Source organism: Octopus bimaculoides, chromosome 4, assembly GCF_046866305.1.
Source record: "Octopus bimaculoides isolate indiv1 chromosome 4, ASM4686630v1, whole genome shotgun sequence".
Lineage (NCBI taxonomy): Eukaryota > Metazoa > Mollusca > Cephalopoda > Octopoda > Octopodidae > Octopus > Octopus bimaculoides.
In genome coordinates this window covers 93,420,311-93,437,775 of record NC_142931.1, presented here as the reverse complement: position 1 = coordinate 93,437,775, position 17,465 = coordinate 93,420,311, and the positions used below count along the sequence as shown (strand labels likewise).

Genomic DNA, 17,465 nt, shown 5'->3' with positions numbered 1-17,465 from the left:
GCACTTGGAGGTACTGGTAAAACTTTTATAATTAACCTTCTTTTATCTGCAGTGAGACTCCAAAGAAAAGCATCTCTAGCAGTAGCATCATCTGGAAATGCTGCTACCCTCTTGCCTGAAGGGTGTATAGCACACAGCACCTTCAAACATCATACATATATATATGTATTCTTTTGTTTGTTTCAACACCTTGCAAATCTCTGAGGTTGTGGGCCCTTGAGACCCAAGCTGTTACAGAACTGGGTCCTTATTCTAGTTGGAGAATAGGTCATTGGTTGGTATAGCTTTCAATTCCAAAGTTGGGAGCTGGACCTTCCAGGATCTTCCATATGTATATCACTACTGAGTCATTCTCCTTTGTTTAGGGGTGCCGGATTGCCTCAAGTTCCACTACCAGTTTGACACTCTGCAGCTGTGATTCCCAACTGTATTTTGCCCCATCGAATCATTTCTAAAATCCTGATGCCCCCTTGTGATATTTAATTTTTGTTATTCAAAATTTGGTTAATGTTTACAATAAAAAAAATAGTGCAATGGACATTAAAAAAATGTGTAGAAAAAGAATATAAAAAAAAATATGTGGAAATCAATGGGGGGTGGACTTCAGAAAATTCACAAGATCCAAGTTTTCCCTCATAACTTTTAGGAAAATGTTTTTTTTTTAAATGAAATTTTATATAAATATCTTTCACCCAGCATATATTACGATTATAAAGAAATTTGTGGGAAAATCTTTTCTGAGGGGTGGGGAGAGGACTTTAGAAAATTCACAAGATCCGAGTTTTTCGCCCATTACTTGGTGACAGTTTATCATGGAAAGCGGGTATAAATCCAAATTTTAAATATTCCACTGAATATTGACGAACTTTTTTTTACTTGCACTACTCATTTTATGTATTTTTGAATCGGCATAACTACAAATTTCTGTGCACCCAACTTTGGATGATCATAACTTTCAGAAAAAAGGATATTTTTTAATGAAATTATCTACGAATATGTGTTATATCATGTAGATTCTGAATATAGACAAGTTTTGGGGAAAGTGTTTTTGGAGGGGTTGGGATGGGGGTATTTTGGAAATTTCACCAAAGTCCACTTCAATTCATCTTAACTTTCAAGAAAATGGATATATTTTAATGAAATTCTCTACAAGTATACCTTGGACTATGTAGATTCTGAGGACATAGGAATTTTTGGGGAAAAACAATTGGGGCTATTTTTGAGAACTGTTCCCCACTCGCGGGTGTTTCTGAACAAGTTGTCCATATTTGTTTTATTCTCTCCGTTTTGTGTGTTTTCGCATCCGTAGATTTCTACCACACACACACACACACACACACACACACACACACACACATACACACACATTTTAATTCTTTTTTTAATTTGCTCAATTGGTTTACTTCCTTTATAAATTCCGTTTTGGATTCTATTCTTGTTTTAATAGTTAGTTTATTCACGCAACTCTATATCTTTTTACTAATGTATTTTAAAACTTTCTACAACTTACATATTCAGCTTTGAAATCTTTAATTGTTATGTTATGTTATGAAAATCACCACTACCACCACCCTCCTCTCTTTTGGAAAATAATTTTAAAAAATTGTTATGAATTTTTTTTAAAGGGAAAATAATTAAAATGTTGAATATGATGTGATCAGTTTTGCATTGATTTAATTTTGAAACAAGAAAAATGTATATTTTTACACATTTTGATCATTGTAACTAACAATTATTATGAGGGTGTCTGCAATTCTTGAAATAATTTGGTTCCATGTTGCTATTATTTTAGTGTCTTCTCTGTTTATCCACTTAACTCAAACTCTTTTGCTTTATAATTTATCAGATTGATACTTTCATTATATATTCATAAATTAAATGTATTCTTGCATATGTGATCAATTGTTGCATAGTACTGATATTCAATACATGAATATGTAATTTGAATATAAAAGTAGCTTCTTAAGTTTTATTTTGTAATCGAATATAAATATGGTAAAAATATAAAAATCTGACCCATTAGACAATTCTTTTCAATATTGTTTTAGTTTGATAAGTTCTTATTTATCAAAACTAAAACTTTTTCAAATAATTCTACTTGTACTAAATATGTAGGAAATTTCTAGATATCACTTATCTTACTACTGAGTAAAACTGATATTATTTAACTTTGCTTATTTAACTAAGCTAGTGCTGAATATATTATTAAATCATAGGTTTCTGATAAAATGCTTAAAAGTTCCTCATCATCACCACTACCACCACCCTCCTCTCTTATTATTGTCAACATAGTTATTATCATTAATTTTATTACTGTTATAAAATGTTCTCTTTAATATTTGTTTTAGTTTGTTAAAAATAATAATTCTTTTGTAGATGTAAACACTACTTTTGTGAGAAATGTGCATTAACACGTTACAAGAAATCCCAACGTTGTTTTGTATGCAATGAACAGACAAATGGTGTGTTTAATCCTGCAAAAGGTATGAATCTTGCAAATTTTGCTTGTTTTTTTCAGTTTCAGAGGGTTTAAAGTGATTAAAATAGAATGAATGGTAAATTTCATCATAAAAAAATGAAGCTGCTCCGTTTTGGGATTGTTTTCTCTCATTTTTCCTTTCCTTTTTACTAGTTTCAGGCATTGGACTATAGATATGCTGGGTCACCACATTATAAAGTATAGTACTAAACATATAATCAAACAAGAGCACTCAGAGAGCACAAACCTCCACTAAGGCAACACCGACGTCCTCTCAATGATTAGCACTGATGATTTTTAAAATGAGAATATCTGAAATAAACTCGACCGTTCTCACAAATGAGAATACTAAAAATGAACCCGACCGCTCTCAAAAATGAAGTAAAAAAAATGGAAAAATAATCCAGAATCCTTGTCCAATACCTGATCAATCCTAATGATAGTTGTAGAATGTGAAGGTGGCTGTAGAAAATTTAGTAACAGTAATAAATAGTTTATCCTTATCTAATACAAGCCAAAGTTAACAAATTCACCATTCAAAAGAGTTTCAAAGGTAGAGGTAATAATAATAAGTTCTACACCGGAATTTTTAAATGCGCAGCATGAGACCTTTTAGTTTTCTCTTAAATTGTGGCCTTCCTTTAGTATTCCTGTTGTTTTAGATCGATGTATAGATGTATGTATATAATGTAAATATACTGTAAAGTGTTAATATGTATATATAATATATATATTATAAAAATGTTAGTGTTATTTAATTTCTGAACAGTTTTGCTGCCATTTGTTTATGCAGTTTGATTTCTTTGTCCATCAGTTTCTACTAAGGATAGAGACACGAATAAAATTAATAATAGAGAAATGAAAATAAAACTTTGGAAACAGCCTAAAGGGGGATAACTAAAAAAGACTTGAAAGTGAACGTAAGATCGTAATCATGTAAAGTAAATATAACAAATAATCCAGAATCCTTGTCCAGTACTGGATGGATTCCAAAATCTAATCAGTTTGTGCCAGCCACAAGGCCAAACATCCCTGAAAGTTTTATCTGAATCCATCCAGCAGTTCTTGAGACATCTTGTTCATGGACAAGCAGACGAACAAACACAGCTGAAAACAATACCTCTGCCTTTGCTGAGGCAGAGATAATAACATCTGTCTAAATTTATTATACTTTATTTTTGCATTACATTAATATTTTTTTTATTACAATTAATGTATGAGAATAGTTATGGTAAGGCACTAGTTGGCTGATGTAGAGATGGTGATGATTTGCTTGAGCTAGACATTTAAAAGTGAGAAAATAATTAGGGATTTTTTCAGTATCTGTGTGCCAGTCAGGAGTTTATGTAAAGAAAAGAAACTAATTGTAGTAGACAGTTAAAATTTCAGTCTATTTAGTCTCTGCATCAACACCATCAGTGTGAATGAGTGTAGGAGCTGAGAAGGGTTTTAAACATGGCAGTCACTTAGGACAATGGCTTCAGAGATGAAGGGAGAGAGATATTTGTACTTGATACCAGAAGAGATAAGGCCAAAGAGTTGTTGTTGGTTGGAAGAATTCAGAATGTGGTAGGTGCAGCAGATTTATTTAGAGGTGTGAGGAGGGAAGGAAACTTAGAACTCGTTTCTGATGTCCAGTTGAGAAAAGAATCTACATATTACGTGCAGACATCACATGATATGTAGATTAATCTCTCAGCTGTTGTAGTTTGAATAGAGAACATAACCTAGATAGCAGAAATTGGCTATAGATAAAAAGGGTGAGAGATTTGATTTACAGAAATTGTGTGTTAGTTGAAGGTGATATATGGAATTCACAAATGTTCAAGAAAATGAGTTAGAATTGATCAACATTTTAATTTTTTGCCATGTATCTCTTACTTAATTTGGTTTGGATTGTGTAAGTGAGGAGAGAGGTTCTGACCTTGTAACAACTGTCTGCAAAGTTTGCACAGAACCACATATACAGATTTCATCACATTTTTCCACCACTTTCCAGGAAAATTTGCTTAATTATTTCAACCCTACATCAGTCACCTAGTAACCTAACTTTAATAATAATTAACTTTCTGTAACATCTACCAATTCTATTGTCTCTCTTCCTAAAAGCAATAGCAGAAATTAAATATAAACAACCAGAAAAATCAATGACATAGACATATGACATGCATAAAAGATAAAATTATTATGAGTTCTATTCAATATTTCTACAACATTCACAGTACTTTCAGATCACTTAGTAAAGAAGCAAAACAACACATTAACATACTTAGAATACTCACAGAAATTGCATTTGACCAAAAGAAATAACAGTAAAGTACAAACAATACATAAGATTCATCATGAATTATGTGAGTTCTGCCCAATCTCTTCATCACAAATCTTTAATTGCATCTTGCCATGCTGCACACAGACCACTTGCAAAACATACTAAAAAGCAAGGACTACCTGTACAACCACCCCTAGACATATCTACAACAATCCAGAATACCACTACAACATTTAAAAAAAAAACCATATCTCCCAGTCAGTCCAGACAAGCATTAAAAACACATACAAAAATATCTTGCAGCATCAACAGATTCTATGAACCCCAAACATTGTACTGGGATATACATTACCAGTGATAAATGCAAAGAAACAGCAACCATCATGCTGTAGTTGCAAAACCTATTTGAATTATAGCCTATTTGAATTATAGCCTATCTTCTTGGGAAAGGGGAAAAAACATACTTCTAAAAAGATGGGATGGTTATGACTGGAATACCTTTCATCATATACTTCCAAATGAGAGTTGGCCTGGGACTAACCAGTAGGCATAATGGTATAGACTGAGTAGTGGGAAGTGTACAGTATACTCAGGCTGTCACTCCAAACCACATATGTTTAAGAACTGCTTTGAAGTGCATGATATGGTTCTCAGAAAGTGGCAACAGCACTGGCGAGGTCCATTTTGACATGGTTTTTACAGCAGGATATCCTTCTTAATGTCAACCACTCTACAGAGTATACTGGGTGTTTTTTATGTGGTACCCACACTAGTAAAGTCTGCTTTGGCATGATTTTTATGGCTGGATGCCCTTCCAGATGCCAACCACTTTACAGACTGAATTGGGTGCTTTTTGCATGGCACTAGCACCAGTGAAGTCACCAAGTAATTTGCAAAGACAAAGATTCTTTGAAAGGGGGTGGTATTGAGAGAGGTGGCTCTGTGCCAGGTGTTAAGAGGATAGAATATGACAGAGGTATGGAAACAGGTGTCTTGCTCTAGAGGAGATACATGGTTACCCCAGTTAGAAGGAGAGAGTGAGAGAAAGAGAAAGCAAGAGAGATGGTGGTGATGTGTCAGGGTATACTCTCCAGGTAGGAGGATATGAATAATCAAAGGGATGGTAGAGGATTGCCCTGAGTGCATGAGTAGGGAGTTCACATGACTGTAGAAAGGACAGGGGTGCAGTGACTGTGAAACCTGGGTATAAAGGAGGGGACGACAAGATAGCAATGATACTGTTGGCAGGGCATGGAGGACAGGATTGGGCTGCAAGAGTGGGGAGGGAGAGATTAGCATAATGCATGAAAAAGAGATGTGAGGAAGAGGAGAAGTGGAGATTTAGTAGGATGTGTGAAAAATTTAATGTTACATGTCAATGGAATGCACAATGCTTCTAGAACTCAGTTTTGTTGAGGTGAGCAGGTCTTCTCAAGAACCTCATATCACCAGATATCTTGGTTCATTATCATCTCCTCCACAAGACCCAACATCTTGAAATCTGCTCTCACTACTTCATCCTATGTTTTCCTGGGTACCCTCTTTCCACAGGTGCCATCCACTTTCAGTGATCGACACTTCTTTATACAACTGTCTTCATTCATACACATCACATGTTCAAACCAACTTAGTCTTCCCTCTTGCATACTGCATCTAATTCTTATTATGCCCAACTCTTCTCTCAGCACATTTATACTTTGTGGTACATACACATTGATGTTGCACATCAAGTAGTGTATAATACCTTAATTCCTCTCTAGTCTGTGCATGTCTTCTGCATTCAGGGTCCAGGTCACACTACCATGGAGTATAGCTGTTTGTACACAAGCATTGTACAATCTGCCTCTCAGTTGGAAATAATCCTTTTGTTGCCAACAGAGATAGTAATTCTCTGAACTTCCTCCATCCTATTTTTATTCTATGAACAATACTTTCAGAACATCCTCCACTACTATTAATTTGGTTACCTAGGTAACAGAAACTATCTACTAACTCGAGGCAACCTCCTGAACGTTTGAGAGAGTCTAATTCCCATGTGTCTTTAGTGTTTATTGTTCTTGCACATCTGCCACATACAAAGATGACTTTTTGTATTAACCTACCTGTGATTCCACTGCATCTCCTGTATCCATAGCTTGCACTAGGTGCAACAAATGGAATTTCTTCCAGCACCTTTCCTACATAGTAATCAAGGCCATTTCCCTGATGGAAAGAGACTCTTATCTGCTTTCTTGCTAACAACAACTTTGGTCTTCACTAGATTAACTTCAAGGCTCTTTGGTTCCAGGTTTTGCTTTCACACCTGGAATTTCTTTTCCGATTCTGCTATAGAATCTGCTGTAAGAGTGAAGTCATCAGTATATAGTAGTTCCCACAGACAGCCAGTTTTTAAATTCCTCTGTTATGGCCTGGAAGACTATGAATAAGAGGGGACTGAGAACTGAGCCCCTGAGAACTGTATACCCGCATACACACCCCTACACACACATGCACTCAACAATCTCGCACCCATACACACGCACAGAAAAAAGATTATAGGGCTAAGCAAAATACAGAAGAAAGTGTGAGAAAGCTATAAGGTTAAAACATATAAGGTTCCATATATGTGCACACTTGTGAATGTGTGCAGATATGTGCATATATAGATGTATGTGCATGCATGTGAAACTATGCACATAAAGACACGTTTTAACCTTATAGCTTTTTCACACTTTCTTCTGTATTTTGCTTTAGCCCTATAATTTTTTTTGCATGCGTGTGTATGGGTGCGAGGTTTTTGAGTGTGTATGTGTAGGGGTGTGTATGCGGGTATATATATGTATATATACATATACGGATTGGTGCGCTTACACGAACACTATAGACTTTTTTACTCCCTTACTTATACCCCCTCCCCTTACTTAGGGGTCTATAGCTCTTTTGTCTTAATAACAGTCAACCACACAGTAATTTCCCTTTGTTAAACCGTCATTTTTCACAGGAATTTTCAATGGTCGGATAACTGAAGAGATGTTCATGTGGGTTCCCACCCCGGCTTCCGAAACTTGAAGTTTTATCATGGCTACCGAATAAGTGTCACATCTTTTTGCAGATAAATTCCTCTATTTACATAATATCGAGGTCTCTTTCTTTCTTTGTTGTCCTTTCTATTCGCATAGTTTTGGTCAACCTAGGGTCATAGTAGAGGACATTTGCCCAAGGTGCCACACAGTGGGACTAAACCTGGAGCCATGTGGTTGCGAAGCAAACTATCACACAGTTATGCCTATGTTGACATAGTCATTCTTATACATGCTGTTTATGCATAGAGTTGTAATTACACAGACATAAATTTTCTTATTTTGATTAAGCCCCATACAAAATGGAAAGTTTATTTTTGAGGAATTGCTTAAGAATATTATCTTCTTTGTAATTTCATTTAGTATGTTTTTTGTAAGCACACTTCTTTGCAATCTCTTCTGGAATTAAAAAGAAATTCTTGGCATTTTGAGATGTGATGATTTTAGAAGAATCTTTCAGAAGTAATCCCTTGACAGTTCAGTAGTAGTTCATAAGGGCATGACATAGGAAACACGCACACAAACGTTTGCATATTTACATATCTGTATACATAAACATGTATTTATAAAATTTTATATTGTTTTTTTTTTCAGAATTGATTTCTAAACTGAATAAACAGAAAAAAATTGAAAGTTCAGAAGAAAGTGATGAGGAACTCACTGAAGAAAAGGAATAGCAAAAAAATTGAAATAAAATATATATTTGTGAATGTATGAGTTTATATATTCCTCTATATAGCTAGATAACTAGGTCAATTGATTGGTAGAATTGTTAGAACATTAAAGGGATTGCAGTAATTGTTTTTGCTCTTTGCATTTTAAGTTCAAATCCTGCAGTGGCCAAATTTATTTTCTACCCTTTTGTATAGAGGTGTCAATATATAAACTATTAAGCAAGTAACGGATTGATTCTTCTTTCAAAATCAGCTACACTGTACTGTTAAAGTGTCATGAGAGATATATCACTCATTGTTTCCCTGGTTAGAAATCTCTTTGACATACCACAAAAATTGCCCAAATAAACCAGATACCAGACATGGGAAAACCCATGTACTTGTAAAGCATGAAATTAGATAAATATGTCCATAGAAATTGAATCGCAAAGTTCTGTTACTTCTAAGAAAGAGAGAAATGAATGTGACTGTAGGATAAGCTTGTTGTCTGTCTTGTGTTTGTCAACTCAGTTTAAAACATAATGACTTTCTCATTGCAGTCATATGCCTGTAACAGATTTGACAACATTTCTAACATGGGCCTGTAGATGCCCTAGTTTTGTTTTATAGTTTTTTGGAAAATGTATGCATGTGAGCATCCTAAGCTGGTCTCCAGATATGTAATCTTTCATGGATGATAAGTTTGGCTTTTGAAAATGTAAAGTAGCCATAGACTATGCAAGCAAGATTATCTTTGGAACTTTTACCATGAAATACTTCAACTTCTTGTAGTTTTCAGGCATTATGCTTTAGTATTATCTCAAACTCCTCAGTTATCAATTGTCATTTATTTCTGTTCACTGCAAGATATTCCCAATGCGCTTGCTATTGTTCAAAGATTTATTTTTTGTGATGTCATGAAACTTTTTTTTTTGTACTGGAAAGAACTAATTTTTTTATAAAGTAATCATTTCAAAAGTTTTACATTTGGTACCTGATAAGAACTTCCATACTGATGACCTTACCTTTTCTAGAACTTTTTATCGGGTGTAAAACATTTCTAATTAATCATTCACACAACAGCATGTAAATAATGTTCTCAACCCATTAAGTCCCAGAGTACTTAAATTTCTGAATATTACTTTAAAATTTTTACAGATGATTGAAAATAGGTTAAAATGAAAAAAAATAATTATTAAAACTCCTTTACTTCAAGTAGAAATGGAAATACTTGGTTTCCTATAAATAGAATACTGAGACAATGTGATATAGCTTGTTTAATGTTTTCATTTAGTGTCCTATTTATAGGACAGTGGGTCTTAATGGGTTATGGTCAACTTTTACTCACTCACAGCCAATTTGATGCTTTACCACTAATTCTGTCTTAGCTCTGTCTTAATTCGGTGTTTTGCACTATGATGAACCAATGGTAAGCTACATTTTGACATAAAATAATCAAAATTTGTTTTAATAGAGAAACAGTTATAAAAAATGTAGGGCCAAAATGGGAGAGTAATGCCTGATATTGACTCATAATTTCTTAGTTATTTGAAAGAAAAACTATACCTTAATTATAGCCTTTTAAAAGAACTCAATAAGTAGAATCTTTTGGTGAAAACCTCTTTAAAAGATATTTGGTAGAAAAAAGTTATGCAGCTTTAAGTAGCTAAAAAATTGGTAACAAAGAACTCAATGGAAAGATTCTGGTAGAAAAAATGTTATGCAGCTTTAAGTGATGGAAAAAGTTATAATTTGCCGTTTCCAACTTTTACTCACTTGCAGTCAATTTAATGCTTTACCACTAATTCAGTTTTAGCTCAATCTTAATTTAATTTTTGTGCTATGATGGACCAGTGACAAGCTACATTTTGACATAAAATAGTCGAAATTTGATTCAGTAGAAAAGAAGTTATGACAAAAAATATAGGGTCAAAAATGGGAGAGTAATGCCTAATATTTACTTTGATTCATAATTTCTCAGTTATTTAAAAGAAAAACTATACTTTAATTATGACTATTTAAAAGAACTCAACAAATAGAATCTTTTGGTGAAGACCTTGTTAAAAGATATTAGATAGAAAAAAGTTATGCAGCTTTAAGTAGCCCAAAAAAGTAATGGCTAAAATTGAGTTTCACTCAAAATATCTCAGGTATTTCAAAAGCAAACTATCCCTTAATTATACCCTTTTAAAACAACTTAATGAGTAGAATCTTTTGGTGAAAATCTCTTTTGAAGATATTTGATAGAAAAACAGTTATGCTGCTTTAAGTGATAAAAAAAAAAGTGATAATTTGATTTTCATTTGGTTTGTTTACACCTACATTTGGGGTGTGACTGCTGCAACAATTGACTACTAGTGCTACAAAAATGCCAGGGATTTGAATGGGTTAATGGACTCTGCATAACTGGACATTCCCCAGACTGTTTTTCTGACAAAGATGGGCCCCTTGCGCCTGAAATATAAAGGTTTTATTGAATTTACTGCACTTTTAGAAGCTATCTTCTCTCCTTTGCCGTTCTCCAATATCATAGTGTTCAAACAAACTACAATGCTCTTATTGCTCTAAAACATATTTTTTCATTTTCTTAGCATTATTATTGGCTACTTTTTTCTTTATTGTTACAAACAAAAAATTCTATTTAGATAGTTTCTTGTTCATATGATATAAATTTGAACATCACTCTCTGATTTTGCAAGAAGAAGACAAAAAAATAATTCTTTGTGATTACGTGATTGTTTAAAGTGTAGGTGGTATGATTGTGCCACACCTTTTAGTGTGTGGGTGAACTATAAATACTACTATTGAACACATGGCGAGTTTAGTCTTGTACTGGGAGCTGAGTGACGGCAGCTGATATGCAACGTTGACATGTGAAATGGTTGGTTTAGAGTCTCCTGGAAGTCAATGTGAGTGGTTTATGTGAATAATTGATCCAAGGTTGATGCAAGGTGGTCGAGGTCCAGCAATTCATGTTGAACAGTTAACACAGTAATTGGTGTCAGAAGTGGGATATGTATGGCGAGGGTGAATGCCAATGGTTAATGTGAACAGTGGCGTCTTTGCTGTGAGGAGAATGGTTAGAAGTCAGTTTGATGTGACGGTGAATATGAGTTGGTTAATGTGAATAGTGGTGTCTCTGTAAGGTGGAAGATTTTGAAATTGCTGCAAGTTTAGTCAGTGTGAGCTTGGTATTGTAAAGAATGCAGAATGGTTACTGGACTAACGTAAATTCAGAAGTAACAACAGAGTCCAGTCGATGAAAAGATAATGAATCATTAGACTGGTGAATAAAAAGAAGAGGTCATCAAAAGAAGTCTAAACATTTCAGGGGTAAATGAAAGAACTCTCTAAAAAACTGTCTATTTATTCCTTAAATGTTTATTTGCCTCTTAAGGTTTTTTTTTATTTTGTTTATACTCCACGGTTTTGTTTGTTGTTAACTCTTCTGACTGCTGTAACTACCACTTCTTCCACTCTAAGCAAGTTTGCTTGCTGAATTTGCCTGCAGTTTTCTGAGCTACCATCACAGACTGTTGGAGCCTGCTGGTGGTATTGAGAGGCTGTGAGAGGCATAACAACTGGTGTCAGAAGTGGGATATATTTATTGCTGCACTTAACTAATTATTCATTATGGAGCTGGAAGGAGTGTGCAGAAGGAAGAGGTTTCTCTGACTGCAATCATGGAAGCATTACAAAGCCAAAATGATAAACTGAGTTGAAGAAAGAGCAGAAAGTGCAGCACATGCATCTTCAGGGACAGCTGGACACACTTGTGAAAAGAATGGTAGAAGAACAACAACAGTTACATGGAAAAGTACATGAAGAATTAGAGCAGTACAGATGTGAAGTGGCTGATGATATTACAAGATGCAAAGAACAGTTAAGCAAACAGCTGAAAATGTTTAATGAGAGAATGAAGGCTGTAGAACAGTTTTATGTTACTGAGCCTCAAGTTGATGTGCAGAAAATGCATGGAAATGGTGGAGGACATATGCTAAATTTTGAGAATGAGTTGAGAATTTTGAAAAATGAGTTGAAATGGTACTCTGGGCTTGAGTGAAGTATACAGGGTATGATTTCAAACCCATGTATAGGCTAGAGGAGAATCACTACAACAGCTTGCCCAGGAACTTTTGGCTCTTCTTCTGAAAGAGCAGTTTATTGTTGCTTTGGGCAGTGCAGAGTTCAAAGTTCAAGTGAAACAAGCACAGCCGAATACTATGCAAGAGGCATTGGCTAGAGTTCTGGAATTTTAGTCATGTAAAGTCTAATACAGGAAGATTCAAAGTGGACTACAGTTCTGGATTCAAAGCAAGGAAGGAGCAAGTATGTGAAACAGGAAGAGTTAATGAAAGTTATTGGTTTTGTGAGAAAGTTGGACATAAAAGAGAAAGCTGTTTGAAGAAGAAAGAACAAGAGATTGTTTGAAATAAATTGTTGGCACTGTTGGAAGCCAGGACACAATGCAAGATTGTTACAGCTTGAAGAGAGAACAAAGGCAGAACGATAGTAAAAAGTTCACACTTAAGAGAAAGTGCTGGATATGTGGTGAAAAGGGACATCTCAGTTTTGACTGCCTTACACGAAAGAAGGTAACGGAAGACAAAGGAGAGTTAGAAAACTAGAAGGGGCTGGTGTTAAGATGTAACTGCCAGCCGAATATTCCAAAGAAGCCCCAACCCCGAGAAGATGTAAAAGGACTGTAAGTGACAACATACAAGTGGATAGTAGAATTGATGGCCAGAAATGTTGCCGTGTGATTGATTTGACCTCAGAGCAAACTTTTGTGAGGCCTGAGATGTTACAGCAACTGAGTCATCATGGCAGTTGTGTGGTGTTACTGGGCACTGTACTGAACTGAGAGGATCGGTTGATGTCCTGATTGAAGTTGCAGGACAAAATGTTGTGCTTCCAGTCTATGTAGTGGAGATGGAGTATCCTTGTCGCTTAAGTCTGGACTATTTGCTATCTGTGGATTGTCCGATGGACTTCTGCTCCATGAAGTTTTGGGTGAAAGGAAGATTAGTTCTTTGTCAAGGTGGTAAAGCAGACTATTGCTGGTGGTGAAGTGAAAGCGTTATGGATGACAGTGATCCCACCAAAATCGGAACCACTGCTCCATTGTTGTGTGAAGCGCCATGCTGACACAGGAGATCATTACCCAGTTTAGCAACTGGCTCGAAGGATGGTGCCTGCGCAGTGTAAAGAAATGGAATGTTCTGAAAGAGAAGTCAATACAGAAAGATGTCTGCAAGATAAAAGATGTGTTGAGTCAGAATTGCAACATGTTTGTCAAAACTTTATAGAGATGACCAAATCTTACCATGAAGTCAAAGAAAAGTATACACAGCAGTTGCAGGAATGTGATAGGAAAAAACCTGAACCGGAAAATAGATCTTTTAATGAAATAAAATGAGTAACTGGAAGAGCAAGTGTTCTACTGAACAGTAATAACAGCCATTAAATAAATGTTAGCTGATCTGGAAAGTCAACAAACTAAAGGTGAACATGTTTCAAAAAGTGAAAAAAAAATAATAAAAAGACCAGAGAAATTAATTACATAAAGGCAAATATCTTACAGAAAATATAGAGACCGAGAAAATTAATGAAGTAAAGGCAAATATCTTTCAAAAAAAAAAAAGAAATCAATAGGATGAGATAGAGTGCATAAAAGGATTGTTGTATAAAAGATGCAAATTTGAACATTGCTCTCTGGTTTTGCAAGCGAAAATGAAAAAGACAATTCTTTGTGGTCACGAGACTGCTTAAAGCATAGGTGGTATGATTTTGATGCACTTTTTACTGTGGGCAAACTATAAATACTACTATTGAACACGTGGTGAGTTTAGTTATGCAGCTTTAAGTAGCTATAAGATTGACTTTAACTCAAAATATCTCAGCTTTTTGAAAAGCAAACTATACTTTATTTGTGTTCAAATGAAAGATCTCCACCGGATGTATCTTTTCTTTTTACCCCCATAAAAATATATTAAAGAGAAAAAAGTTATGCAGCTTTCAATAATTGCCAGTTGTAAATATATGCCTTGTAATTACAAAGATACTTAAAAGACAACTTGTCAATACAAGGCAAACAGAAAATCCAGCCTATAATTGTTTTTTTTTTTTTATTTGACCTTCTCTCCTAATTCATTTGATTCCTCATTGCTCACAGTTAGTGCTTTATATTTTTTTATTATTGCTCTCTTTTTTAAAAAAATTATTTCTAAGAATTTCTAACAAAAATGAATAGGCATCAATTGATCAATAGGAAATGAAATAAAATGAAAAAGTAAGCTAAATTTATTATTAGAATAAGAATTATTAATTTTTCTGCATGACTTGTCAAAAAAAGTGGACTACAATGAAAAATGTGAGCAAGCGATAACAATATTCTTAAGTATTTAATAAACCTGAAAAAATACAGGACAAGAAGTAAGCCCAAAATAAAATAAAATAAAATAAAAGAAATATTGCAGCTGAAATAAAATTTGAATGGGTTACCAATTAAATAAAATATTCAAATAAGTCAAGCCATTCAGTAAGGGTCAACCATCTTTTACCCAAATTATTTCACTATTGCTGAGCTTGACTAAATAAATTTTAAATTAATATATGAAAATAAAGTGATAACTGCCATAATATTTTGTTACATTAGTAGTTAAAACTTTTTTACTTATTAAAATGTTTTACAAATGTAAAGTAAGTAAATAAATTAAATATTTGACTATTTCTTTTATTCTTTTATTCGTTTCAGTCATTTTGACTGTGGCCATGCTGGAGCACTACCTTTAGTCGAGCAAATCGACCCCAGGACTTATTCTTTGTAAGCCTAGTACTTATTCTATCGGTCTCTTATGCCAAACCGCTAAGTTATGGGGGCGTAAACACATCAAAATTGATATCAAGCAATGTTGGGGACACTTAAATAAGAATGTCTGCGCATATGTGGATACGTGTGTGTGTGTGTATATGTATGTATGTATGTATGTGTGTCTGTGTGCGTGTGTATGTGCATGTCTGTGTGTAAATATATATATATATATTAGAAAGAATACGAGATAAACTCCTATTTTCTATTAGATTGAAGGTTGCACTTAGAAATTCAGACTTGAGACAAAAAATAAATATATAAGTGAAAGTAACACCAGATAATTCAGTCCTCAAAAAATAGTCCAACACGATTTCATCAAAACTCACCAGAAGCACATACTTATTTATTACATAGAATATATTAAAATACATAGATATATTAAAAATATACAAATATATAAATACATTAAAAATATATAGGGTAATTGATACATTTAAAAATATTCAGATGTGAACATTGATACATAAATATATTAAAATATATCGAAGATGTATAAATATATATATATAAAAGTGGTCCGATTCACAGAATAAAAATGAAATTAATGAAATGTATTATTCTAAATGTATTATATATGTATGTATATATATATATACATGCATCCATACATGCATGCATACATATATACATACAAATCTACGTATATATGATATTTATTCCATTATCTTTAGTTCTACTAAATATACTTTCTTTCGGCAATGGCTCTTCGGGAGACATATACACACAGATGCAGGTAATTGAAAATATATGCATCAGATAGGGCTGGATAAACCTGTGGGTCTGCCCTATGGTTGGTAAGTATCAGATAGGATATTCCCGTTGTGTACTCAGAGAAAACCAACCCTATGAGTATTTAGCACCTAGGGGCTGGTCCAAAGCATGCGTTACGTTGAATTGTACGTTGTTGGTTTACTCTAGGGTGTCTGACAAGTTGTAAATCCCCTTGGTATATTATAATTAAATGAATAATAACATACAATGGATAATTGTCAACTCATTACAACAGTTTCTTACGCATCTTTTAAATAGAAGAATGAGAATATTACTCCATTGCAAAAACCGTAATCATCAGATGTAAAGTAATTTTACAAATAAAAGAATATCCCAAGAATACAGCAGGGACGTGGTTGAAGTCTGTCGAAGCAAACTGCGAAATGAGAGAGTGACCAACAAAGTTGGTTGTTGGAGTTAAGTATGTAGCTTGTGAAAGGGTGTAAAATGATATCCAAAGTCGGCGACCCAGGTTAGAATGTTCGGCAACAGAGTTTCGTTCATGTTGGAAAGCAGCACTGGAGAAGATACTCAATAGTGTGTGTGTGTGTAGCGCTTACCTTTACACATGTTTCGTCAGAGCTTTATAGATGCGAAGCCTGTAATATTTGGTCTTGTCAGAGCTTTATGGATGCGAAGCTCGTAATGTTTGTTGCCCATTCAACATGACTGTGCTGTACGGAACTATGTTACTACCATTTTTTTTTAACCCCAGGAGGACATCTTCAGCTGGTTAACGACACAACCTGTATCCGATATATTGCGAGTAGGGGAGCGAACTCTGCTATCTAGCGGTGACAAGACCAGTCTGGTTTCAGGGTATTTCCCTTCATCAGTACACGACACTTGTCTGCTAGACGTAGAAGCTGTTCGTCTTTGCCCGCAATATGTAGAATAACAAGCGATTTTACATCAGGCAAAGTAGCAAGTTCTAAAACTTCTATAAGTGATGTAAGTAGTAACAATATTGAAAAGTAATGTCTGTTGTCACTTCGACATGGCTGTTTTGTGTCCGATATATATATATATATATATATATATATATATATATATATATACATATATATAAATATATATATATGTATATGTGTATATAAGATATATATTATATATATAGGTATATACATATATATGATATATAAATAGATATATATATATATATGTATATATATTATATAATATATATAGGAATATACATATATATATATGTATATATATATACATATGTATATATATATATACATATATGTATATATATATATACATATATATATATTATATATATACATATATATATGTATATACATATATTTATATACATATATCTATCTATCTATCTATCTATCTATCTATCTATCTA

The 17,465-nt window shown here is 33.9% G+C and overlaps 1 protein-coding gene across 1 annotated transcript in view; it reads left to right on the top strand.

Annotated features, from left to right (window-relative positions):
- Positions 1-8,517, top strand: part of LOC106869755 (E3 ubiquitin-protein ligase RNF113A-like) — a 68,774-nt gene extending 60,257 nt beyond the window's left edge. The window contains exons 9-10 of the mRNA XM_089351008.1: positions 2,377-2,483; positions 8,402-8,517. Of these exons, the coding sequence (XP_089207134.1) occupies positions 2,377-2,483; positions 8,402-8,484 (190 nt within the window). The 3' untranslated portion in view covers positions 8,485-8,517. The remainder of the gene's footprint in view (positions 1-2,376; positions 2,484-8,401) is intronic.
- Positions 8,518-17,465: the final 8,948 nt, after the last annotated feature.